The sequence below is a fragment of the Equus asinus genome, chromosome 10 (assembly GCF_041296235.1).
Source record: "Equus asinus isolate D_3611 breed Donkey chromosome 10, EquAss-T2T_v2, whole genome shotgun sequence".
Lineage (NCBI taxonomy): Eukaryota > Metazoa > Chordata > Mammalia > Perissodactyla > Equidae > Equus > Equus asinus.
Genome location: NC_091799.1, coordinates 10414604 through 10440044, shown reverse-complemented (window position 1 = coordinate 10440044; position 25441 = coordinate 10414604). Strand labels below are relative to the sequence as shown.

Genomic DNA, 25441 nt, shown 5'->3' with positions numbered 1-25441 from the left:
CTTTCCCACGAGCCACTGCCAAGGGGGAGGGAAGCTTCCTGCCTCCACCTGCCACCCACCGCCAGCTGGGGCAGAGACCAGTCTGTGCCCCAGCCCAGGGGCTTGGCCTGCTGGGGCCCCTGTCAGTGCCACCCAGAGGCTCACCACCAGCCTCCTTTCTCCTCCTCCGCCCACCCACCCCACCACAAGGGGCTCCCCCTGGCTGAAGCAACATCCTCCGTGTCCCCTCGCTGCCCATGCGAGACCAGCCAGCAGCCAAGGGGAACCCCACGTCACAAAACAGGTCCTATCACACCCGGGAAGGCCCTGCAGCCTGAACGAAATCCAAAGGCCTCTGAGACAGTGCACCTTCGGTCTCCAGCTGGGTTTCTGACCTCAGCCCTGCTCCCACCCACCTTTGCCTTTCGGGGGTCAGGGAAGGCTCTCTGATGCAGGGCCCTTCAGCAGGGGCTGAAGGAAGCCCCGGGCAGCAGGCAGAGCCTGGTGGGGGAGGGCGTCTCAGACAGAGGGAGGGGAGGGGCCTTGAGACGGTCCAGTCAGGACAAGGAGGCCTGAGTGGGCGGGACGGCAGGGGGAGAGCAGATACAGGGGGCCCTGCGCCATGAGACTCGGCACACGCTGTTCTTGTCCTTTGTTTCTTTATTGACCGAGGCCTCCTGCCTGAGGGGACTGCAGGCTGCAAAAAGCCCAACAACTTGGCTCGCTGGTCACAGTCTCCCAGGGCCCTGCACCGGTCTGCACACAGGGGCTCCAGCGCTGTGGACGGAGAAGGGGGACGTGCTTGCACATCTGAGGCAGGCGAACTCAGTTACAGAGGAGGTGTGGGGGACCCAGGTTTTGCCTCCAGCAACCGCAGGGTGGCATGTCCTCAGCACTGAGGGCCCTGCCTCCAGCCTCTCTCAGCCCCACATCCAGAGAAAGACTGATGCCACCTCCCGAGCAAGATTTGAGCAAGCTGGAGAGGCAGGTCCTCAGCAGCCTCTTATCTTTGATTAACTAGCAACACCCACCCCCGTTGCTCCCTCCCTGCCCTCACCTGCACCCCCAATGCCTGCTCCAATGCCCACCACCCTCCTCCTCCAGCCAGCCTGCCCAGACCACCCACTCCCCCATGAGCCTTGCTTCCTGGGCTCCAACCCCAGACTCCAAGTTAGCCTGAGGGTTGCCATGGGGGGCCGGATGCCTGGTGGTTTGATTTCAACACCCAGCCTTTCACCCACAGCCCTAGCTCCCAACCACCTTCCCCCACCTCCTGTCGTGGGCGGGCTGGAGCTCAGGACTGGAACCAGCCCTGGAGGTCCTGGTAGACCTGGCTGCGGGGCAGATGGGGGTAACGGGCACAGATGGCGCAGAAGCGCTCCCGCCAGTCTTCGACCAGCCGCACGCGGAGCCGGTCTCGCCAGGCAAAGTAGCGCCGATAGGAGCTCTCGTTCATGCCGGTGAGGAAGGCGGCCAGCTCGCGGGCCGAGCCGAAGTCGTCCACGTGCACGAAGGCATCCGGCGGCACGAAGGCCTCATAGGTGGCCCTCGGGGGCCCCAGCACCACGGGCACGGCCCCAGCCGCCAGCGCGTTGCGCCACAACTTCTCTGTGATGTAGTCCCGGTGCTGGGAGTTCTCGAAGGACAGGTAGAAGCGGTACCGCGACACCGTGGGCAGCAGGCAGCTGGCGCACAGCGGTCGCCTGTTGGCGCGGCCGAACACGTCCACCTGCAGGTGAGGCGCCAGCTGCCGGTACAGCTGCACGCGCCGCTGCCGCTCCCGGAAGTTGCTGACCACCCAGGCGGCCACCCTGTCCTTGGGCGGCAGGGGTGGCGCGGGCCCCTCTCGGGGCTCCAGGCGCCCGTAGGGCACAAAGATGTCAGAGTCACGCCGGTAACTCAGCACCCAGTTGAAGATGCCGCGGAAGTCACTGACGCCATGGCTGTTGCTGGGTGACTCCATGGAGGCCCACACCCAGGGCTGCCCGCGTGGCCGTTCGGCCAGGGGCAGGCGGATCCGCCCGTCCCGTAGCTCGCGGTGGTGGAAGACCACGGCGTCGGCGGTGGCCAGCAGGCTGCGGTTGGTGCTCAGGTGGCAGCGGGCCACGCCGTAGCTGGTACAGGTGTTGCTGGGCAGCTCCGGGGGCGGGTAGGTGAAGGGCCAGTGCCAGATGAGGATGGTGAGTGTGGGCTGGGGCATCGGGGCTCCCCCAGGGGAGGATTGGAGTAGCCACAGGAGCCAAAGGGCCATGAGCAGGGCCACCCCGGCCAGGCTCACCAAGGCCCGAAGCCTCTGGGTGGGGCCGTGCCATGCGAAGAGAGGCTGTCTCCTCGGGCTCAACCACAGGCCCCATCCTCCCAGCTCGGGGTTCCCTAAGGACCAGACACTCACCGCCATTATTCATCCACAGCTCCCAGAATCTGTCACCCAAGAAACCCCAGGTTCTCAAATCACAGCAGCCACTGGGCAGAGGCGCCCTGAATCACAGCGGCACCCCGTGCTCGGCCCCACCTGGAAGCGCTCTCCTTTCATCTGCCTGAGATGAGGGAAACCAGGGTCCCTTCCCCCTCCTGCCCCGCCCTGCCCCCCGCCCTGGAGGTGAGCTTTGGCCTCAACCACCCTCCTCACCTTGCCTCCCTCTAGTCCTCTGGCTGCAGGGGTCCTCCGGTTACAGGAGGGGCGCCAGGCCAGGGCCCAACCTGTGCTGCCCACCCCTGCCGGCTCTGAGGAGGCCCGGAGACGACCTTCTGTGCAGGCACAGGAGGCAGGAGCAGGAGGGGGCCCTCTTGGCCTCCTGAGCCGAGGCAGCCTCCTCCCCAGAAGGGCACCCCAGAGTCACTGCCTGCCACCCAGGCTAGCGCCACCCCCTGCCACACTGGCATTTCTCACTTCCCTTGCTCACCTCTGCCCCGTTCCGCTGTGGGCTCCCAGACCCTGCAGCCACAGACCTGCTGTGCTCAGCTCTTTGCCAGGAGGCTGAGGTTTCTCCAGTTGATTCTTATTGGGCCACCCCACCCCACCCAACCCCACCCCTGCCTCCTCTAGGACACCTTATCCCAGAACCCAGATTCTCAGAAGAGGGGTCCGTCGGGGGTCCTAAGAGAGTCTGTCCACACGAGGCCCCAGCACATGCCCACAGTGGGCAGACGCGAGGCTGGGCTGGCCCCGGAGTGGACTATAGGCCACCACACCTTCTCTGCCCGCCCAAGGACGTGTGTCCGTAGAAGCCCCAGGCTGTGGGTGGGCCCTGACTCCTGGCCAAGCAGAAGGAACGTGGGGTGGGAGGGCTGCCCTTGGGGGCTCCAGGTCTCTTCCTCCAGCCCCCACAGCCCAGGATGGGGGTGGGGAAGGGAGGGGGCTTTCCAGGCTGGAAGGAGAAGGCGTCGTTGTGTCTCTGACGGGGATGGGCAGGGGGCTGGCACCCGCTCCAGGAAAAGGAAGGCTGATGTCCAGAGTCCCTCTCCTCCCCGGCCTCCAGCCAGCCCGGGGGCCCTGACCTGGAGGTCCAGTTCCTTCCCCTTTTGCTCTGGTTCCTCTGAACTGGAGATGCAGCAAGCCAGCACGGCCAGACTTCCCCGAACACCAGCCCTCACCCCACTCTTAGCTGAGGTGGTACCTCTCAGCTTCCTTCACCCCAGCGGGATCCTTGCTTGGTCCTGGACGTGGTGCATGCGGCAAGGCTCCTCCCTCATGCTCAGCATCCTGGAGGCCTCAGGCTGCTCAGGTTCTTGGGGGCTGTGAACCGGGGGTTGTGTAAGGAAGAGCAATCAGGAACCGTTGCCCAGTCTGCCACCTCGTGCCATCCTGAGGGCCTCCCACTGCCCCACCATCCCTGTCCTGCTGCATGCTCGGGTCGCAGGGCTGCTGGCCTCCCCCAGCTCTTGTCCCCAGTGAGGACCAGACTGCCATCGGGGTGGAACCAGGGAGCTGGCAGCAGACCCATTGGGGGGGCAGAGGCAAGTCCAGGAGAGGGGGGCAGTTTGGCCCCTCTGGGGCTCCCCACCCCCTGCATAACCACCAAGCTGTGGTGGGGCCTTGTGCAATATCGAGGGAGGGGAGGGAGGGCTGTGGGTGCTGTCAGAAACCATGAGGCAGGCCCAAGGTGTGTGTGCAGCAACTGGGCCTCTACCAGCCTGCTAACTCCCGTTGGCAGCCACCGGGTCGCAGTCGTGGGAACCTGCTGGTGTGAAACGGGGCTCCGAGGTTTGGTGCAGAAATGGGTCAGAACGAGAGCCGCTCAGAAGAAGAGCAGGTGAGAGAGCATGACTCAAAGAGAAAGCAGGGCCTCATCCTGCCGACTCCCCCCAGGCCTTGGAACTCGCCAGGCCGCGGGGCAGGCATCTGACTCCAGCTCCACCGCTCTCGAGCACCTCGGAATCAGGTGCACACTGTCACCCTCCCAGCTGAGCCCCAAACCAGCTCCGGGGCCAGCCCCTTGGTGGGCACCTATTGAAGAAGCGGCCACCAGCGGGGCATGCCCCCAACAGAGGGCCGGCCAGTGGCCTGCGGACTACCACCCCCTCACAGACAACAGCAGCCAGGGCAGTGGCAGAGCACCCAGCCCGAGGGGCACCCCAGGGAGAGAAGGGCAGAGTCTAACTGCCGGCCCACTTGTCCCAAGGAAGGGCTGGCCTGAGCAGGGCAGAGTCCAGACCTGGGCCCAGAAGGCCCCCTGGTGGCCGAGCTCCAAGCCACCTGACTCCAAGGGAGTGAAGGCAGCAGAGAAGAGCCAACACACACTTTATGCTCAACAAGAGGTGGGGCGGGGGGTAGTCAGGGAAGCCCCTGGGAAGGTGGGGACACACAGGCTGGCAGGTGGCTAAGGGGGTCCCCGGGGGGGTGCGCAGCCAGGGCATCAGAAGTGCGTGCCAGTTGCCAGCCGCAGCAGGCAGCAAGAGGGGCCGTCCCTCTGTCCTGAGTGGCAGACGCTGCCCTGGACCATCTAGAGGGGCAGCTGCGGCCCAGGGCTGGGAAGACCCTCCCTCTACACCTTCCCTGCCCACCCAGGCTGGGGAGCCGCCCCGTCCTCGTCCAGGAGCAGCTCCAGGATCTCCCGGGGGCTCCTCCAGGAACCTGTGCTCCGCACTGGAGTTTGGTTCATCCCTTTCTGTTCTGCTCGGAGAACCGAGACCCACTCCTCTGAGCCGTGCACCTGGGGGAGGGGGTGCAGCTGGGGCACTTGGAATCTGGACCAGTCCAGCCAGCTACCCGGGCTGGTGGGAGAGTGGGTCTCAACTGAGTGGGAGGATGTCACCTCCTGGGGTCTGCTGCTGGGGAAGTTCCCACTTCCTAAGGTCTTGTCGAGGGGACCACTCCACCTTCTGTGCCAAGCGTGGTCCCACGCCATGGTCTTGCGGGGTGGGGGCATCTCCAGATGGATAGGTGTCACCTCACGGTCTATGCTGGGGTTTGGGGGTGTACCCATCTGTCACCTATACTTTGGGAGGACACTAGGCTGGGGAAGCTTGCTAAGGAGCTGACGCACAGGTGGGCTCAGCGGTCTGGCGGGGTCTGGCCAGAGGGCAGAGGCAAGATCAGCCTTTTGCCCCAGGAAAGGTCCTCATGGGCAGGGTCCCCGGGGCAGGGACAGGACCAGCAGCCTGGGGCTCTGAGGCTGCAGGGACAGCAGAGGAGAGTAATAGGCCCACGGTCGGCGTCTCCAGAGTCCCTGTGGAGCCAGGGCCTCCATGGCCCTAAGCCCTGGACCCAGGGCAGCCCACTGCACCCCGGGGCCTGTGGGAGGAAGGGTGGTTGCAGGAGTTTGGATGAAAGCGGGGGCTGGCTCTGTGTGAGCTAGCCTGGGGCCAACGGAAGAGAACAAGCCAGGTGAGGCGTGGAGTGCTGACTGCTCAGGGCCCTGGGCCAAGTAAGTGGGCCGAGGGAGGCCCCACCGCCTGGAGGACCCCTGCCACCTACCCCTCCTTCCTTGGCCCGGACTTGCCGGCTCCTATCTCGTTGCAGTTCCCCTGGAAGGGGGACCCTCCTCAGTGGGGCCCTGGGGAATGGGCAGCGAGGACTCTGGGGACCGGTTGGGGACCCCCAAGAACGTAGAGAGGATGCGGTGCATGGGGAACATGTGTGTGGCTGCTCTCTGCCCAGGTCAGGCCAGCAGGAGGGGGGACAGGCAAGAGTGGTGGCCCCAGGAATGGACCCCAGAGCTCCACGGGAACCTCCCGGTGCTTTGTCTACAGGGTCCAGCCAGCGAGACAGATTGCCCTGGGCCAGACCCAGCTTGGTGCCAGGCTGCCTCTGCTCTGGAGTGAGGAGTTAACCTCTCTGCCCCCCACTTCTCTCCGTGGATCTCTCCCCTAATGCAGATTAAACGACAGCGGACAGGCAACCCTAATCACCCTGCCCTCATCCCACACGGGCGCCCAGCTCCCTGTACTCACCTCTCCCATCTCCCATACCAGTGCACAGAAGGGAAACTGAGGCCCCCAGCTGAGGGCCAGCCCAAGGCCACAGCCTGGGAGTCAGGGTGGGGGACTTCCCAGCCTGGGTGGGCTCTAGCCCCAGGATCATACTGCTTTAGGACAAGCCATTAGCTCCAAGTGGGGCAACCCCATCTCCCCCAGCCCAGCCCACTGGCCTCTCTTCAGGAACCCACCTGTCCTAAACAGGCCCTGTCTTCCCCTTTGAGGGCTGTCTCCATCCATCCAGGAGGCAGAAGTCCAGTATTCTCTGGACCCCCGGCCCCAGGAACCACTGAGGGGCAACCTTCCGCCGTCTCCAGCCTTGGTGGGGCAGACAGGGCCGATCCCTCCACCCCATCTACACCAACCCCACTGCTGCCTGGGTCCCAGAAACCCCTCTCCCCGGCCCAGACTCAGCACCTCTGACGACACAGTGTGGCCGCTCTGGGCCTTCAGCTGAAGTTCCCCCCCCCCCCACCCTTCTTCCTGACATCCAGCGTTCCGCCTGGGCTGAGCCTGGTCTACCTGTGTGTGTGTGCACTCTTTGTCCCTCAGGTTCCTCTGTCTGGCATGCCCCCCCCCCCAAATATGTGCTGCTGGGGCTCACGGCAGGCACTGTGTGATCTCTAACAAACCCACACTCAGGGCCTCAGTCCTGTTCCTTCCTGCTCTCCAGCCCAGGTGGACAACAGGCAGGAATGGAGGTGTTGGCTGCCCACTGCCAGGTGTCGGCGGTTGCCCGCTCACCAGCCCTTTTTCTCAGATTTGAGATGGGGTCTTTCAGGGAGCAGCACCAACTCCAGAGGGGCCTGGTCCAGCACTCCACCCCTCCCCTCCGAAACATCGGGCAGAAATGTGGTGGGATGAGGTCTGGAGGAGGGAAGAGGTTGGTCCTCTGTGTCTATGGAAAACTCAAGCCTCTCTTCCCCAGTGGGGGTGGGGGCTCACCAAGCAGGGGACAGAGATGCCCCCTGTCTCTGGAGTGTGGGAAGCCCCATGCCCCCATTAGGGGGTCTGTATCATGGCCCCAAATGGCAGGGGTGGGGATGGGGGGTGGAGGCTGGGGGGTTGGCAGGAGCAGCCTACAGCACTAGGGCCAGGTTTGAAATGCACCTGAATTGGCTGTCTCCAGGCTTCCCCATCCATGCCTGGACTCTTGGGGTCCCCTCATGCCCTGGCTTGGGAACTTGGACTCAGAGAACAGGACTCAGGACAGGCGCAAGGGAGACAGAGGTCCTGGCAGGGCAGGAGGTCTCCCCAACAAGGGCCGGGGCTCAGCCACAAGCACGCGAGTGTCAGAACGCGCTCTCTTTAATGGGAAACGCCGGGCCCTGCCCCTCCCCACCGGTGGGCCCAACGGTCGGAGAGGGTGGGTGTGGGCCTTCAGGTCACTGCTGCGGGGGCTCGGACAGCGACGGCGGGGGCGCCGACAGCGAGGAGTGGTCGAACAGCGGGTTCCGCACCTCCATCTCTCCGGTCTGCGAAGGTGGGCGTTAGGCGAGCCTGGGGGAGGGGCGGGCGGCGCGGCGGGGGTGGGGCGCCCGCCGGAGGAAGGACCCTGAGGAGCTTGTAAGCCCCCAACCCGGGGCACTCACCGGGGCCAGGCCCGGGCACTCGTACACCGTGAAGTCGCCGTCTTCGTCCTCCTCGTCCGAGGAAGCCGAGTCCAGCTCCTTGGGCGGCTCTTTATGCCTGGGTGTGGGCGGGATCGCTGGGTCCTCCCGCACCCCCCAGATGCCAGGGGCCCAGACTAGAAGTGGGCGCTCAGCGCACCTGGGCCCGAGCCTGGGGCGGTGGGGCGGTGAGCTCTGGGGTGGCCGGGCCCAGGGTGGGGGTGGCGGGGGCCCGGGGTGGGCCAACGCGGGGGTGGTGCGGGGACTCTAGGGCAGGTGGGCCGGCCCGGGGCGGGGCGGGGCCTCTCACCGCTCCAGGCACCGCATCTGCTGCCTCTGGTGCTGGTAGTGGTACATCTCGGCGCTGTGGGCCAGCCGCTGGTCCCCGGGCTGCTGGGGGAGTGTGGAGGGAGGGTCAAGCCGCGGTGGCCGGCCGAGGGGCGCGCGGCGGCGCGGCGCGGCGCGGCCGGGGCGGGGCGGGCGACGCACCGAGATCCCGGGCGCTGCCGGGGAGCCGGGCGCCGGCGGAGCCGCGTAGTCAGCCTTCTGAGTCAGGCGGGCGTCCCGCTGCAGCCTGCGGAGAGGGCAGCCTGAGATCCCCGCTCGCCCCTGCCCGCCCGCCCGCCCGCCTTCGCGCTCGGCCCCCTGCTCACCTGCACCAGCAAAGAGCGGCCACGGCGAAGGCGGCGGCGCCGGCCACGGAGCACACCACGACCAGCACTGCGAGGAGGGGCGCGGTGAGGACGGCCTTCCCGCGGGACCCTGCCTCCCCGCCCGCCCGCCGAGACCTACCGAGGGCGAGGCCGTCACCGCGCTCGCCCCGGGGCTCCAGGGGGGCCATGTGCACCGGCCCAGATGACACGGGGGTGCCCAAGGAGGTGTGGGGCGTGGGAGCGGGGGCTCCCCGAGTGGACGGGAGGCCCAGGTCGGGGCCCTGGCCGCGCTCTGAGAGCCCCAGGGTGGCTGCTGCAGAGAGAAGGCAAGTTAGAAAAGCAGGACCAGGCTGGGTCCAGGGCGGTGGGGAGGGGCAGGGGAGCGGGGCAGGGTCCTCACCAGGCTCCGGGAGCCGCTGTCGCGCCCCAAGCTGGGGCGGGGCCGTGAGCCTCGAGGGCCCCGCCTCCTGCCGGGCTAGCTCCCGGGCCAGGAAGTCGATCTCATCTTCCAGTCTGGGCTGGGGTGGGCCCTCGGCTGAGAAGGGTGAGGAGCCATTAGGTGGAGAGGCCACCAGCCCCTCCCTGGCAACACGAGCTGCAGGTGGTTTCCCTAGAGGGAGGGCCCCTCCGGGAGCCAGTCCCCAGGCGTCCTCCTCTCTCTAGGCTCCTCCCAGGCACGGGTCGCCTGAGGACCAGGTACCAGCCTGCAGCCCCTGGCCATCCCAGGTTGTCATGGTGACAACTGCAGGAGCTCAGTGTGCACCAAGCCTTCCTAGGGAGAGTGGGGGTGGGGGCAAGGGGGCAGAGGTGCTGCAGGCATGTGTGACGGCCAGGTAGGAGGAAGGCAGGAGTGCCCCTTACCCACCATTACCCACAAAGGGGTGGGCAGAGCATCACCCTGTTCAGCCCCTTCTCTGCCATCCCCCCACATCTCCCAGGCCATCAGGAGGAAGGGAGGGCAGCTGTTGGGGGGCGGCTAGGGGCGGGGCCCCCTTTGTCCTTGTCATGGGCTCCATGGTCCAGACGGAGGCTGCAAGTAGACACTTCTGCACAGTACTGAAAGAGCAGAGCCCACTGCCTTCTACAGCAGGACCACTCCTCAGTCCCCCACCCCACTCATGGCCAGGAACATGCTCCTCCAGGAAGCCCCTGCCACCCACCAGACTCTTCAGCACTCCCAGCAGCCCTCTGTAATGCCCCATCACACCTGAAATCACTCAGCATCTAGCTGGCTGTCCCCACAGACTCTGGGCTGGGCTCAGCGGGTGGGGCACCCCCAGCACACATCAAGTGGACGAAACGAGTGAGCAGTGGAGAGAGAGAGTGTGCTGAGTAAAGAGCAAGGGTGGCTCAAGGGGTGGGGAAGTGGGTGCCCAAAGGGTTTAAGGCAGACCTGCAGGGACCCAGGCCTGGGGCACTATGACCCGCCTCTCCCAGGATCACCCCAGCATTCTACGTGGGACACTCCTTGCCCTGGGAGGAGCTAAGCGCCCCAGGCCTCAGCCCACTGCCAGGCTCTGGGCTGGTGCCATCTGGAAAGGAGAGTGACATGAGAGTCCCTGGCATCCCACAAAACTCAGGGGACCCGGGAGCTGAGGCCATGAGGAAAACATATCCAGCAGGGGACAGAGGAAGGACATCCTGCTCTTCCGTACCCGGAGGCCGGCGCATCCTGGGCACGCAGAGCCCTTGATGGTCCTCCTGGAAGGGCTGAAGGCAGGGCCCACAGATGTGTGCACCCGGGGGGCACCGTGCCCGCCTCTTCAGGGCACAATCCAGACTCCCAGGACAGGCGGCCACATCTGGGAAGGAAGCAGAGGCAGAGCAGGGTCACAGCCCTGCCCGACTCGGCCCCTGCCCAGTGGCAGTACTGCCCCGGCCACCCCTCCCCCTTCTCCACAGAGCTGGCCAGGCCTGGCTCAGGCCATTGTTCTGGGCAGGCCCTTCCTCCCAACCACCAGGGGTCAGAACCAGGAAGACAAACAGTCCCAAGACTTATCGGAACTCATCTGCCCCACCCACTCCCCAGAGTCCACTTTCCAGGCCTGAGCCAGCCCTCTGCACGGAAATTGTCCCTCACTGTCCGGACAACACAAAGCTCTCCCCGGCAGGGCCTACAGCCCTCCAAGTCCCGCCTCTGGTCTCTACGTGCCCCAGAGCAAGCCTCAGTCCAGACTGGGAGCCCCAGAGGGTGGGGCCCAGGTCTCCCTCTCTGGCTCAGGAGGAACAAAGGATGCTGGCCATCCACCCCTCCTACCACGTCAGGGCTGCGCCCCCAACCCCCTTATGTCATCCTATAGCCCTAGAGAGCTGAGCTGGAAATGACAGAATCCCTGCTGGCCAGGAAGATAGCAACCCTCCATGTCTAACGTCTGCTGGTCCCCAGGGCACGGAAGCACTGCTGGGCACTGCCCTGCTGGGACAGGGTCTGCCAGTCTCACTCACTTCAGATACAGAACCTAGACTGGGGTCACTCCCGCAGCCACACTGCCAGGGACCAGGGAGTGCCAGGGAGGCCCAGTTCCTGATTTGGGGTCCAGACTTCGGTGTCCTGTACACTCAGCCAATGGGTTCCATCCTGATGCTGGGGGATGGAGGACAGTGGCCTTCTCTGCCTCAGTTTCCCCTCTGGGATGCAGAAGGTGAGTTGCCTCAAGCTAAGAAATGTCCTGAGGCCTGGGACACTGGCCCCAGTTATCAGGCAGCAGAGCCAGTAGAGCCAGTGAGATACCCAGCAGGACCGTCAATTATGCTTGGGGAGGCTGGGATGAGGGTGTCTCTGGAGGACCAGGACGCTTGCTCTCAGCCCAGCCCCCACCCCACACTGCACGAAGACCACAGTGGCCTACGGTGACATGGGGGATCAGGGAATGCCCACCTCTGTCCTTCTCTAGACCTTGGCTAGCCTGGCTTGGTTTCCTTGGTAACCTGACACTCAGAGTCTCCTGGCCGTAGGCATCCCTGCAAGCAACTTCCAGCATCGCCATCCCAGGGATCCCCCATCCTGCACAATCAGGATCTGCAGATGCCAGTATCAGTGAGCTGGGCCCGGGGCTGGGGCTAGTTAAATATTAAGCCTGTGCCAGCAGGTCAGTCTGGACCCCACCCATCGGCTGAGTGCCTGGGAGCCAGGTAGTCCCCTCTCCTGGTGCTAACAACCCAGAGTGTGCCAGGCCAAGGGTAGGGGCCCGAGGTACAAAGCTGGCTCTGGGGTCTGGGTTCCAGGAGTCTCCCTGCACTCCCAGCGCCCCTTCCCCTTGCTCAGAAGGACGTAGCTGCTGCCTGTTTAGTCCTGGGAAAGTCCCCACTCCAGCCTCAGGGTGCAGGAGGAGGGCCCTGGAACAATGGCAGCTGGAGAGTGGCTGGCACCCCACCCTGCAACTGGGTGAGCATAAAGCACCTGGGATGGCACCTGCCCATGCCAGGGGCTCAGCACAGCCCTACAGTCCATTTCATCAAGAGGCCCCGCCCTGCATGCCCTGGAGCCAGGCTCTCAGCAGGTGGCCTCCACCGTCCCTGGCCAGCCCTGCTCCAGCCTTCAGGCCTCCTGGGGAGCCTCCCTTGGCCCTGCCAGCCTCCTGTGCAGGGGGGCTTGCCCAGGAGGAAGCCTGCTCTGCTCTGGCCTCTTGAGGCCACACACATGGAAGCACAGTGCCCAGGTTGACATCCCAGCTGCACCACGTACCAGTCACTTATCTTCTCTGTGCCTCAGTTTCCTTGTCTGTAAAATAGGCTAAAAATAGCATCTCTCCTATGGGGCTGCCAGGAGAATTGAGTGAAGTATGGGCACACCCTGGGGAGTGCATTTCCGATAGTGGGTTCTTGTAGCCCTTGGCCACTTGGAGCCTCAGTGCCCATGTGGGAAGGAGACGGGGTCTCCCAGGACCCTGGGCTCATCGCTGTCTGCCTGAGTCTCCCCTTGGGGTGTCCCTCATCCCCTAGCACAGAAGACAGAATGGCTGGGTCCTCCACGGCTTGGTGTGAGGGAGGAAGCTCTGAGACTGGAAGTGCCTCCTGCCCCCACTGAAGCCAGAACAAGACCTTATGCCTGGGACAAGCTGACAAATGCCTCAGACCCCGCCATGACAGCAAAGCAAGGTGCGTGCCCAACACTATCCAAGGCATGGGGACAGGCAGACCAGCACTGCGACCCCCAACTCGGGACAGAAGGGACAGACACGGGCAGCAAGACCGGCAGGCACACAGGGCCAGGCCCGCACCGGCGGGGCCGAGACGCGCGCACACAGACGCGCGCACAGGACAGACTTCCGGCGGCGGGCCACGCAGAGCACTCCGGAGACACAGACACAAACAGGTTCACGGACCCAGAGACAAAGACAAGAAGCGCATGAACTTCAGGTTCGCCCCCAGCAACCTGGGAGAAGGCCCTTCCAGGGGAGCCCTTCGACGGCCCGGGCGCCGCGCCCTCCGGGCCGGGCCTGTTTACCCCATCCCTGGCGAGGCGGGGCTGGCAGGGAGGGTGACAGCGGCGCCGCGCATCCAGACCCCCGCACGGCGATCTCCGGCCCCGGGGCGCCCAGCCGCCTGCGCCGAGCGCGCTCGCTCACCCGGGCGGCCGGCGGCGGCACCGCGCAGGGCCGCGCCGAGGACGAGGCCGGAGAGCAGCAGTCGCAGCAGCCGCAGGTGCCGCGGGGAGGGCGGAGGGACGGGCGTCGCCATCCTTCAGCGCCGCCGCCGGGGCAGCATGGCACCGCGCGGCCCGGGACTCGGCGCAGGCTCCGGGCGTCGTGTCGGAGGAGGAGGAGGAGGAAGAGCGGGAGGAGAAGGCAGAGGAAGAAGAGGAGGCGTAGGCCGAGGAGGAGGAGGAGAGAAAGCGGCGGCGGTGCTGACGCTGCGGCAAAGGATCCGGAATGGAGGCGCGGCGGCGACAGGAGCGCACACGGGGAGTGCGCCTGCGCGCTCCTCCTGCGGGGGCGGGCCGGCATCTCCAGGCTTCGCCCCCTCCCCCTCCCTCCAGTTCTGGACCCCCACCTCTCCAGGCTTCAGGGTACCTCAATTTCTGCGATCTCTGCAGCTGGGGATCTTCTCAGTTCTCCATAAATCTGGCTAGGGACTGGCTGCGGCTCAGCTTCCCCGAGATGCGCTTCCCCACGGCCCCTTCCCCGTCGGGCCGCCAACACCACCCCCCGTCCCCCCAGTCCTCCCCAGCCTTCCCCCCGATCCCGCTCTGGAGCAGGGGACCTGCCTGGGCCAGGAGGCTCGAACACCCAGCAACACAGGGACACCAGGCGCATACAGACGGGCAGGTGAGCAGGGAGGCAGAGGTGTGCCCAAAGACCCACCGGGCATTCCGAGACACAAGGGTAAAAACACACGCACAGAACTCGGCCAGTGCTGGTGGCCACTGTGGTTGTAATGGGGCACCCGCTCTCAGTGAGGCCACCTGGGGGCAAGAGGGACCTGGAGCTGCTGGGAAGAGCCAGCTGGGAGCTGTCCACGGTCCCCAGGTGTCAGCCTTTTAGCTCCCTGGGGCCCCACAACAAGCAGGTACGATTCACCCTCTTACACCCTACCTGTTGCCTCCTGAAAGCACACCCTTCCCATCCCACCTGGAAACGTCCCTCTGGCTCACGTCCTCGGGAGAAAACGATGAGCCCCCCAACCCGGTGTTTCGTCTCAGCTGTGTCTCAGAACTCGGAAGACAGGGCTGGCTGCCCTCAGGTGTGAAACAGCTCAGAAACTGGCAGAAGGGGGAGGGGGTGAGCAGAACAGGGACCGCCCTCTCCCCTACAGAGCACTGACTAGGCAGAAGTGGTGTCTGAGCTCACTTCCCAGAAAGGTGGGGGTCAGGGAGACGCAGCCAAGACAAGCCCTCAACCGCTAGAGGAGACAGTGCTTAAGGGAGGGGCTGCAGGAGTGGCAGGTGTGGGGCGGGGGCTGTCTCTCCGGGATGCAGAAAACAGCATCGGAGCAGGAGGGAAGTGGCGTCCCTGTGTGATTGGGTGGCTTGGCTCTAGAGCCAGGCTCTGAGAGGTTCATCTCTCTGAGCCGTGGGGCCCTGCGTCCCTCCCGGCCCTGTTCTCGACACCCCCACAGCACCTCCTGTTGAGAAATTGCCCCCTCCCCCAGTCTCTTCCAGCACAGACCGCACCCTAGGCAGCCACCTTGCTCACTGCCTCCCCCTCTGCCACCTCTGTGTCCCCCACCCCCAGGCCAACTCTAGGCCAGGGCCCAGCCTCCGGTCTGGCCTGGAACACTGATGCAGATCTGAGGGTGCTGCTGGGGCTCTGCTGGCCAGAGATTCAAGGGACTCAAGGACTCTCTCTTAGGCCAGCCATCCTGCAGCTACTCCAGGCCACCACAGCAGAGGAGGGGAGCAGGGCAGGGCCGCCCAGGTCTGGGCCCAGAAAGGAAGAGAGCAGGAAGAGCTGGGGTCCTCCCTTGGGACCAGGAGTGGGTCTTCATGGCTAACACAGCTGTGGGGAGGGAGGGCAGGGAATGGCAAAGAGGCCCCATCCCATGAACATTCTCTCCGCTGCTCTAGGAAAAACTCTTTAATTCAAAATTTTTACAAGTAGGCACTGGGCTGGCACCTAGCCTGTGGGCTCTGACCCCTTTCCCCCAGAGACCAGGACTCTGGAGGGTGGGGGTAGGAGGGACTCTGAGGGCCCTGAGTATCAGAATAAAAGGTCCACTCCCTGGAGCCCCAGGCTGAGGGCTGTGGGGTGTCTGATCCCCTACCCCCAAAAAGAAGAGGGGGAGCACAAGGCCTTGAGGCAAAGTCAAGGCTGGAGGGGGCAGGAGGGGCAGGATTCAGTTCCCGCCTGGCCCTGCGTGGGCACCAGAGTCCCTGTCTCCGTCCGGGGCTGCATTAGGGGCAGAGGTGTTGGGGGGTGGCGTGAGGGGAAGGCTGGGGGAGATGGGGCTGGGCAGCTGTGCCCAGCCCGCCCCTAGATGGCGCCCGGCGACTTGGCGGAGCGCGCCTGGCGCAGCAGCAGGACGAGCGCGGCCAGGAGCACGGCGGCGAAGAGCAGGAGGAGGACGACCCAGGAGCTGAAGTCTGTGCCCTTGCGCAAGCCCGGCGGGTCGGCGGGGATCAGGTTGGTCAGGTTCAACATATAGCCGAGCGCCCAGCCGACCGCGGTGTCTCCGGCCTGCGGGCGAGGGGCGTGGCCTCAGCCTCAGCGCGGCCCGGGCGCCCCGCCCCTGCGCCCGCCGCCAGCTCCCACCTTGTTCTGGAAGGTCACCCCGCTGAAGGCGCGCTCGTCGAAGCCGTAGCCCCGGCTCAGCAGCTGATGCATGAACGTGGCCCCAGCGCAGTAGTTGGGCAGGTGGGCCCGCTCGCCGGGTGCCCGAGCCTGCAGCTGGGACGCAGACGGGAGACTGTCCGGCTGGCTCCCTGGGAGGTCTCGGCCCCCGGGGAGGGGTGGTTGGCACATGCTGCACCTCTCCACACGCGCGCACACACACACACACGCACCGGTAACGCTGGGCCAGAGACCACTCACAGGGCCCAGGAAGGCCGAGGCGGCCGCCCTCAGCTGGAGTGTTCCCTTGGGAGGAACAGCCTGAGTTCTGGATGGTGGCCAGCACCTGCACCTGGGAGGGTCCAGGGGTCGGCAGGGATGGCCACCCAGGAGCAGAGGCTGCAACAACCTTGGCGCTCGACCAGGGAAACAGGAGAAGCTCCAGGCTTGAGCCCTGGACCCTGGGCTTCCCTCCTGCCCCGGCCCCGCCCCCATCTGCCTGAGACTAGAAACAGGACAGGATGGGGCTGCTGCCACCCCCTGAGTCTGCAGACACTCGATGTTTCTCCTGGAGTCTCTGGTGGGCCCTCATGCGCTACATGCCCAGAACCCCCATCCTCCTTTACCTGGCACCAGCATCTGGCCTGTGGCAGAAGCCAGAAGCCTGGAAGCTGTCTTCACTCCTCGCTCCCTCACCCCCCAGCCCAGCTAAGTCTCTCCTGAGCCTTCCACTTCTCTGGTGGGGCATCCCCCCCAACTCCTCCCTGCACCTGTTCCACCCATGCTCCCCACTGCCTCAGAGCCTTTGCACTGGCTGTTCCCTCTGCCTTCCAGCTTTTGGTTCTAGGGTCAGGCCCCATCTCGTCTGGCTCCTGGTCTCCCTGCCGTAGTCTGGCCACTTTTTGAGTCTGAGTAGTGGTGTGTCCCCCATTGCAGTGGGTGCTCTGAAAGGCCTGGGTCCCCCTCTAGTTGTAGAGCTAATGAGTGACAGGAGGTATGATGTGGGCTGGCTGAGCCCTCTGTGTGGCCCAGGGGGGAGCCAGCCTCACCTCACTCCACGTCTGGCTGCAGAGAGTGGTGGTGGCCACCTCCAGCTGCTGCAGGGTGGCCACAGGCAGCCCCATCACGGTCCTCAGGAAGTCCACAGTGTAGAAGAAAGCGGAGAAGGCCTGTGAGGGGCATAGTCACAGCTCGGCCAGAGCCCACAGCTTCAGGGTGCCGCTGCCCATGCCCACCGCCTGGACTCACGATGAAGCTCCCTGTCACGGGGGGCTGGAAGACGCCATTGAAGGAGCACTGAGAGAAGTGGCAGGAGGAGAAGTTGAAGAGCTGCGAGACAAGGCTGCGGCAGAGGGCCGGCTCGCTGCTGCCCGACAGGCTGATGCTGGCACTGCTGTTGAAGGTCAGGGGTCCCTGGGCTGCCGTGCATGGCGAATCATACACATCCTGGAGCTGCACTTGGGCAGAGTAGCCCCTCGGCCAGCAGGGGTGGGGGCCATGGGTCTGGGGGAATGACGAGGGTGCAGGTGACACCACCTCCACTCCAAGCACTGCCCACTACCCTCACCCTGGACCCTCACAGGGCATCCCCCAGGACCAGCCTGATGAGGCTCCCACAACTTCCACACTCTGGCCATATCACTTCTGTGTTCAGGAGCAATCCATGGCTGCCCACTGCCTGCTGGACAAAACCCAACACCTCTGGCCAGGCCCCCCGAGATCTGGCCCTGGCCTCCTTTCTCCCCAGCCAGGCACTCACCAGGCCTGCCTCAGCCACTGGCCTTTGCCCATGCTGGATCCCTCCCCACCTGTCCTTCCAGTAGTTTAAGCCCGGCTTCGGTGGCTGCTGCCTGGAGAAGCCCCTCAATGTGGCCGCTGTCCAGCTCTGCTCTGGGCCCTTGGCCCCATCCCTTCTCACCCCCTCCCTCCAGGGCAAGTGGGCTGGGGGTCATGGGGCACCTGGAGGGCTCCAGCCAGCAGCCTCTGGAGGACCTGGTCACGGCCATAGCAGAGGAAGCTGTGGGTGTAGACGCGGTAGTGCTGGCCGTAGAGCCGCAGCTGGACCTCATTGGCTGGGTCCTCAGCTGGGCTGGCTGTCTCAAAGGTGATCTGTGTGGACGCGCCCCCCAGGTCCATGGCCCCCAGCGTCCCCTTCCTTGGCTGGAACCACTGGCCCACCCAGCCATACTGTGGACAGGGGAGATTGGGGTGAGCCAGTGGGTGGATGCCCGTGACCCCCAGTTCATCGGGCCAGCTGCCAGGCCCACCTTGATGAACTTCTCCAGCAGGTAGTTGGCGGTCACCCAGCCAAACACCCCCTCGTCCTGGCCCGAGAGGATGCGGGCTCCACGGAAGTGAAAAGGGTACTGCGTCAGTGTCCGGGTCACAGCTGCAAGCACGTTGGCCGCGGCCTCTGGACGGGTCAGGCTGTGACACAAGGAGGACTCTGAGGGGCAGCTCCCAGGTGGCTGTGATCCTGCTGCTGGGGAGCATGGCACCTGCCCAGCCAGCTGAGGGGGGCCCAGTCCAGGGCTGCTGTGGAGGGCATGTGGGGCCCACCCTATGCCCGGGCTGCTGTGTGGGCCTGGGGCCAGGAAGGTCGGGGGGTGGGCACACTCACTTGAGCAGGCGCATGCCTGCCGTGGCTCCCAGGTAGAGGGGCGTGCCCGTGTGTCTGTCCTTGGGCACGTCCCGAAGCGCCTGGTCCAGGCATTCGACAAGACTCTGCCCAGCCCCGGAAGGGTTGTCTGCATAGCTGGAGATGCCCCCACCTAAAGACTGCCAGGTGGTCAGACCTAGGCAGGCCAGAGGCCAGCAGGGCTGGGGGGCTTTGGCTCCCAAACCAGGTGGCAGCTTAGATACACCTTCCCAGCATAAGCCTCAGAGACGCCCAGTTCAGAGACACAAAGGGACCTGCAGGCCACCCACAGTCTCTGAGGCTGCCACCTGCCCAGTGGGTGTGCACACAGGTGCCACAACAAAGCACTGTCAACCCAGCCTAGCCACCCAGGGGGCTGCCTGGGTGTGTCCACCAGCTCCTTGGAGCCCCTCCTGTTCCATCTGCGGTATAAAGGCCAATCTTGGGTCGGGAAAGGCCCAACCAGTATCTGGGGTTTTCTTTCTAGCATGGAACTGCCCCCAGCACCTTCCAGGCCCAGGGGCCCAGCCTCTCTTTCCGGGGGTCCTGTAGCATCTGCCTGGAGTGAGCCCCCCCACCCCTCAGTATCAACAAAGGGACCTGACTGCTGGGCCTACAGAGCTAAGGCTGGAGAGGGCCCCTGAGGCCTCCAGGGAGTGGGGATCCAGGCCAGAGAGCGCCCAGCACTCGGGGACTCTCACCGTGCACGTTACAGGAGCTGTGCTGGCTCACGATGCCTGTGTCATTCTTCTTGTCCGCCGGCCACTTGTAGATGAACATGGACGTGTGGGAAGAACCAGCGTCCAGAACAATCCCATACTAGGGGTGGGGTGGAGGGCAGTCTCGGGGTGTGGGCAGAGGCCTGATGGCCATGCCCTTTGCCTCCCCCAGCTCTCCACCCCACCCCACCCTGTGTCGAGGTTGGAAGCTTCAGAATGAAGTTCTGAGGCTCTGAGAAGGCCAGGGACAGCCAGTGACACAGCTTGGTTGGGGGGAGGATGGGGGCAGGGATAGGTGGCCAGGAGCCTCTTCCCCTCTGACTGCAGGAGCCTACCTGGTAAAGGCAAGCTGAGGGGCTGTGTCAGAGTCAGAGGGTCCCAGGACCACCCTTAGAACCTTGTCCTGGGGACATGAGGCCCCCAGGCTGGGAGAGAGAAGCCCAGCTGCAGGAGGAACCCCTTGAGCGGCTCTTCCTTTCTCCTTTGTGCCCCCATCTCTCTGACTTCAGCCCAACCTGAGGATGCCAAAGCAAGGGTGGGGGAGGCGGGGCTGGGGCTGCCTAAAGACACCCCCTTCCTGAGCCTCAAAGCCAGGGCCAGAAAGAGCTCTGTTCTGAAGAGCTGAGGGGCACTGGCTGGACCTTCCTTGCACGTGAGGAGAGGTTGGCACCCAGCTTGCAAATGCCACCTTCCAGGAGCTGCCCCCAAGGGCCTGGATTCCGACAGGGGGAGCCCAGCTGGAGAACACGCCCTCCTGAGGGGAGGAGGAACCCCTCCCCCCCCCCCCCGCCCCCGCACCAGGTATCTCCAGCATCAGCACCAGCAGGCCAAACCGTCCACCCCACCCCACCCCCACCCACTGGTCACCCTTGGTTACAGGGCGCCCACCCCTGGGACCTGCCATCCTGGGGTACTGGACTTTGGAGCCCCCCCACCCCCAGACAATAAAGGGTTAAGGGAGCCAGGCGGACTCCTGGAGGCTGGGTTAGCCGGAAATCTGGCCTAGCCCACCCCAACTGCTTTAGGACCAGCCCTGGCTGCCCCCGCCAGGCCCCCCTCAAAGGCAGCGCCCGCACTGTCTGGGCCACGGAGCTGGTGGGGAGGGTTCCCTGGGCCCCGGCGCCTGTCGAACCCCATCTGAGCCGAACCCTGAGTCGATGTGCCCCTGGCGGCCGCACTGGTTTGGAAGGCGCGTGTCCTGCCGCGGCGTAGGGAGCCCCGAGGCTGCGTCCGGGCAGGGAAGACACAGCCCCTAGGCCGCACCCGTGACAGGGTCCGTAAGCAGGGAGTTCCCGGGACTTTGGCCTCCAGCACCGTGTCGCCCACGAAGCGCCGCTGCCGCCCGGTGGACCCGGCGGGGAGCAGAGAGCGCGGGGCCGGGAGCGGTCCTCGCGGGGCCGGGGACTCCACCCCGCGGGGCCGGGGGCGGAGCGCGGGTAGGGGTCCAGGGCTGCCTCGCGGGCGCAGCCTGGGCCGGCTGCTCCGCGGACTGCGCCGGGCGCCGGGACGCCAGAGCGTGCACCTTGAAGGAGGGCGGCTCCCAGACGTCGCGGGTGGGGACGCACAGCAGCAGGAGGCCGGCGAGGCCCACCGCGGCCAGCAACGACGGCAGCAGCAGCGACAGGACCTTCCTGGCCATGGATGGGTGCGCGGGCGGTCGAGGCGTTGACGGAGGGGCGGCGGGGAGCCGGGAGGCCGCGATCCGGGGGCAGCGGGGTAGGCTCCCGGGGCGGGGCGCTGGCCGGCACCATCCACGGCTGGCCCCGCCCCCAGGGCCGCCCCGCCCCGCCCCCGCCCGCCGGAGCCCGCGCCCGGAGCACAGGTGAGAGCCGCGGCGGCTGAGTCACCGCGCCGCTCCTCCCAGTGCCCAGGTCGCAGCCCTGGCGCCCAGAAGCTATCGCCCACCCTTCTCATTCCTGTCTGCTGAGCTCCAAAGACTCATCCCCTCTCACCTGTCCCCTTGACCCCTAGTGCTTGCCGCCTAGGGTCTTCCAGTGCGCTCTCAGGGGTTCCACTCCCGCAGGACCCAGAGAACCCCCACCCTTCTCCAGGGGGGTCGTGGTGTGTGGTGTGCATTGGGCATGGAGGCAGGAGGCCAGGCCTGGGTGGGGCTGGCTCTGAGGCAGGCTTGTTTGGAGGGTCTCACGGCTGGGAGAGCCCAGCTTTTCCCTGGCCTGGTCCTGAGGGAAGGTCCCTGCCATGCCCTTCCTGCACAAAAGGGCCAGCCAGCCTGCGGTGCTGACCCAGCCCTGAGCTGCGTGGCAGGGCACCACAGTGGTCAGGCCCAGGGATGCCCAGCTGACCCAGGTGGGGTCTGCCCTTGAGGTGCTGGGAGCTCCAAGCTGAGCAGCCAAGCGGCGTGAATCCAGACCTACAGCACCCAGCACCCAGGTGACAGGTGAGGGTGCAGGCAGAGAGGGGCAGGGTGCCATGGTCACACAAGCCCAGAAACAAGAGGACTCACGCTCAAATGGGCCCAGCCCCTGTCTCCTGCCTGAAGGAGGGAGCAGGAAGGGTCTTCTGCACACAGTCTCCTCCTGCAGATAAAGGAGAGACCCAGGAAACCTGTCAGCACCAAGGTGCCTGGATGCTGGCTGAGATGGGCCAGTTCTCAGTCAGCCCCAGAGCCCAGCACTGCCCCTCTAGCCCACGAAATGTCTGGCCTCTGCTTTCATCCCCATGCGCCCTCTCTGCCAGCCTGGCCAAGCATCACTCCTTTTCCTGGCCAGTGGCCACCCCCACTTCATCCCCTCGGCAAAATGGGAATCCCAGCCGTACAGCAGAAGGGAGCCAGTGGCAAGACCACCCGGGAGCACCAGTGACTGGGGGTGAGGAGGTGGGGGTCCAAAAGGCAGCATTTGATGGGGGCAGAATCTGGGCAACACCCTGGCTGGCTGGAACCAGCTGGGACGACTGCCCGGGCTGAGGGTCTGGTGCCACAGGCCCAGCAAAAGAGCCTTTCTTCCAGCTCAGGACCCTGACGGGAAGGGTGGGAGCCCCGGGAGGTCACTCAGCTGCCTCAAAGCTCCGGCTGGCTGGGCGCCAGCAGAGAGGCCCTGGGTGCGGCCAGCACAGGGCCCCAGGCCACGGTTTCCCGCCAGCACTCCTCCTCCCTTCCCCCAGGCCCTTTCTTCCACCCCGGAAAGCCCCGAGGAGGGAGAGGCGTGCACAGCAGGCTGAAAAGGAAAGGACAAAGGCGGCTGAGAGAGCCCGGCATGAAAGGGCCCAGACGCAGTGCTGCAGGCCTGCTCCCCCTGCGCTGCCAGCCCCACCTCACCCACCTGGCTCGTCCTTGGACGAAGACCTCCCAGGCCTGGGAGGATGGGGCAGGGAGTGGAAGCCTGGATGCTGTCCTTGGGAGATGGGCTCATGGCCGAGGGCCCAGATTAGCCTGCGAGGAGAGACAGGGAGGTGGACAGGGAGCAGGGAGCAGCCAGGACAGAGACTGGGAGTGAGTTATCTCCAAGACAGAACCAGAGCGGAAAGGCTCCTTCTTTCAAGGGCCGTGGCAGGCAGGCTGGGGGCGTGAGGGGAGGCCAGCCCTGGCAAGAGCCCACCAGGCGGGCGGGAGGGGGCTCTGGGTGGGGTGCCTGGGCCTCTGGAAACGGGTGGGGCGTGGCTCCAGATGTGCTGCACAAGGCCTGGCCTGCCTAGCAGCAGAGGAGTGCCTCTGCCTGGGAAAGAGGTGGTGCGAGGAGAGGCCCTCGGGAGAGGGATCCTTAGAGCCCACCTCTGCCCACAGGGTCCAGCCTCCCCAGGGAGGGGCATTCGCTGAGGCCTGCTGAGATCTTGGCCGCCCTTGCCTCAGTCGCCTCGTCGGAAGCCAGTGTCTTGTGTGCGAAACACCTTGATGGGCGAAGGCCCTTCACTTGCCTTTCTTCATGTGCTCACTCAGTCAATCAACCAATGCTTGCTGAGTGCCTCCTATGGGCCAGAGGCATGCCAGGCTCAGTGCATGCACAGTGAGCAAGGGGTGAACTCGGTGGGGAGGTCCACCCACCACCTGTCGGGGGAAAGCAGACTCATCAAATCCTTCCCCGGCGGGGGAAGCCTGTGCTGCCTGGCGAGATGCAGCAGACACAGAAGAGCGGGTGCAGGGGGAGCACCCACACACAGGCCCGCCTGGAGGGCAGACAGCCTGGGGTAGTCCTGACGGAGGGGCCACTCTCTTGGGCTTTGTGTTTGTTCTCTTGATTCTCTTTATAGTTTTCTCCCGTCACTGCGTCTCTACAGTCGTGTGTTGTGTTGTTTTTCCTGGTTCCAAACCATATTTTATTTACTGGACATACTGTTCTGTAACCTGCTTCTTTCACTCGCATTATATTTTTGAGAGTCATCCGTGTTGACATCGTAAGTTGTGGTCCCTTCATTCTGGTCGCTGTATTGCTTTCTGCTGTGAGTGTGCAAACTTACCTACCATCTGTGAGCGTGAGGGGCTCCCGACTCCAGGCTGTCTGGAGTAAGGTTGCTGCTGTGCATGTTTGCACACTCCTGAGTGTTTCTCTGGGGACCATCCTAGGAGTGAATTGTGGTTGCAGCATGTGTTCAGCTTCACTAGCAAATGCTGAGTGATTTTCAAAATGATGTGCTGTCTGGCACTCTCCATGACAGTTCTGGTTGTTCCACATCCTTGCCAACATTTGGTATTGTGCAACTTTTAGTTTAGTTTTTTTTTTTTTTTTTTGCTTGAGGAAGATTAGCTCTGAGCTAACATCTGTGCCTGTCCTCCACTTTATATGTGGGTCACTGCCACAGCAGGGCTGATGAATGGCGTAGGTCCACGCCAGAGATTGGAACCGCGAACCTGGGCGGCTGAAGCCAAGTACCCTGCACTCAACCACTATGCCACTGGGCGGCCCACAATTTTTAGATTTCTGAGAAGCTGGCACGGGTGAAATCTTGGGATGCTTGTGGCAGTTCCTCGGCACTGACAGGGTGGAGCGTCTCTCCTGTCTTCTGAGAAGCATCTGCTCAAGCCTTCGATCCGTTTTCTGGGGGTTGTTCCTCTCTTCCTTGCTGACATGCCGGTTTGCTCTGGACGTCAACCTGGGTGCCCTGGAGGTCAGTCCTCTGCGGTGGGATCGCAGAAGCTCTCGGTGAGTCCCGGGGTGTCCGTTCGCAGCTCTACCATTGGCTCTTTGGGATCTTGGGTGAGTAATCTACCTCGAGGTTCTCCTTGTCGCTCACTAAAGGTTGTCTTGATTTGCTGATTGCAAGCTTTTGCTCCCCCGGAGGTGGGTTTTGTGTAGGACGGAGAGAGGATTCCCGCCCCATTTTCCTGCATCTTGGGCCACGTGGCCGGGCCTCTGCCACCTGCGCAGGGAGTGCCCGGCCTCTCTCTAGGGCCAGGGGCTCTCCCTTCGCCCCACGGCCTCCATCCCGGCAGACCTGGGTGAGTCCTCACCTCTGAAGAAGGTCTCCTCTCTCGACTTCTCTTCCTGGAGCCCTCGGCTCCTCCCCAGAACCGGCTTGCCAGTTCCTTGAAAAAGGCTGTCAGCATCACAGAGTGCACTTACACAACCTGGATAGTAGTGCCTACTGCACACCTCGGTCTATGCTGCTAATCTTATGGGACCACCACCGTATACGTGGCCCATCGTTGACCCAAACGTCATCGTCTGGCCCATGACTGCATTTCCATTTCTTTGGTAGTCATGGGGTTAGTTAGGTTTTCTGTTTCTTCCTGAGTTAGTTTTGTATTTTTCTAGGAATTTATCCCCTTCAAACAGAATGAAGTGGAAGTATCCACTTCATTTCTGCAGCATACGTCCTTGTTTCCCTCTCTTGCGTTCCTGGCCTTATTTATTTCTGCCTTATCTCTTTTGCTCTTTGTTAATCTAGGTGCTGCTTGTGCGCTTCATTAGTTTTCTCATCCAAGTTTTTGCTTTTGTTGATGGTTTCCGTAATGTATGTTTTTTATTTTTCTAATTTCTGCTCTAGTCTTTCTTACTCTCTCTTACGTGGGCAGGACATTTTGTGTCTGTTTTGTCTGCTTGTTTCTCAGCATCAAGAAAAGTGGCAGGTACATAGTATGCTCAATGAATATATTTTTAAATAACTTGTTATAATTCCTTCTGTATTCTTTGTATTCATTCCACTCTTTCTCCCACTTCTGGAGTTCGTGCTCAGTCGTTCCGTTCTTCTTTCCTGCCGTGAGTGGTGAATGTATGTATGAATTTCCCTCTGCTCCCGGCTTTCAATGTATGCTCTTCTTGTT

The 25441-nt window shown here is 64.0% G+C and overlaps 3 protein-coding genes across 13 annotated transcripts; all 3 read right to left on the bottom strand.

Moving 5' to 3' along the window:
• Positions 1-621: 621 nt before the first annotated feature.
• FUT7 (fucosyltransferase 7) lies at positions 622-6740 on the bottom strand. Of its 7 annotated transcripts, none has more exons than XM_070518258.1 (3): positions 2883-6740; positions 1250-2516; positions 622-756 (listed from the first exon to the last, which is right to left on the bottom strand). In XM_070518258.1, the coding sequence occupies exon 2, from the start codon at positions 2375-2377 to the stop codon at positions 1274-1276; it is 1104 nt and encodes a 367-aa protein (XP_070374359.1). In that variant the 5' UTR covers positions 2378-2516; positions 2883-6740; the 3' UTR covers positions 622-756; positions 1250-1273. The 7 variants fall into 7 exon arrangements, with proteins under 7 accessions (XP_070374359.1, XP_070374360.1, XP_044634253.2 ...); XM_070518259.1 differs by lacking the exon at positions 2883-6740 and adding an exon at positions 2609-2876 and having other exon boundaries at positions 1250-2400; XM_044778318.2 differs by having other exon boundaries at positions 622-2516; positions 2883-6734.
• A 948-nt stretch (positions 6741-7688) lies between these two features.
• On the bottom strand, positions 7689-13584 carry NPDC1 (neural proliferation, differentiation and control 1). Of its 2 annotated transcripts, none has more exons than XM_070518255.1 (9): positions 13228-13584; positions 10315-10461; positions 9060-9194; positions 8799-8972; positions 8660-8726; positions 8496-8580; positions 8317-8396; positions 7989-8085; positions 7689-7871 (listed from the first exon to the last, which is right to left on the bottom strand). In XM_070518255.1, the coding sequence occupies exons 1-9, from the start codon at positions 13337-13339 to the stop codon at positions 7782-7784; spliced, it is 987 nt and encodes a 328-aa protein (XP_070374356.1). In that variant the 5' UTR covers positions 13340-13584; the 3' UTR covers positions 7689-7781. The 2 variants fall into 2 exon arrangements, with proteins under 2 accessions (XP_070374356.1, XP_070374355.1); XM_070518254.1 differs by having other exon boundaries at positions 8317-8399; positions 13228-13580.
• A 1575-nt stretch (positions 13585-15159) lies between these two features.
• Positions 15160-21123, bottom strand: ENTPD2 (ectonucleoside triphosphate diphosphohydrolase 2). 4 transcript variants are annotated; one of them, XM_070518250.1, is made up of 9 exons: positions 20373-21123; positions 19207-19324; positions 18488-18638; positions 18135-18294; positions 17827-18054; positions 17116-17370; positions 16917-17036; positions 15850-15984; positions 15160-15774 (listed from the first exon to the last, which is right to left on the bottom strand). In XM_070518250.1, exons 1-9 carry the CDS (start codon positions 20973-20975, stop codon positions 15571-15573), a joined length of 1974 nt encoding a protein of 657 aa, XP_070374351.1. In that variant the 5' UTR covers positions 20976-21123; the 3' UTR covers positions 15160-15570. The 4 variants fall into 4 exon arrangements, with proteins under 4 accessions (XP_070374351.1, XP_070374352.1, XP_070374353.1 ...); XM_070518251.1 differs by having other exon boundaries at positions 20747-20996; XM_070518252.1 differs by lacking the exon at positions 20373-21123 and adding an exon at positions 19560-19995.
• Between the last annotated feature and the right edge of the window lie 4318 nt (positions 21124-25441).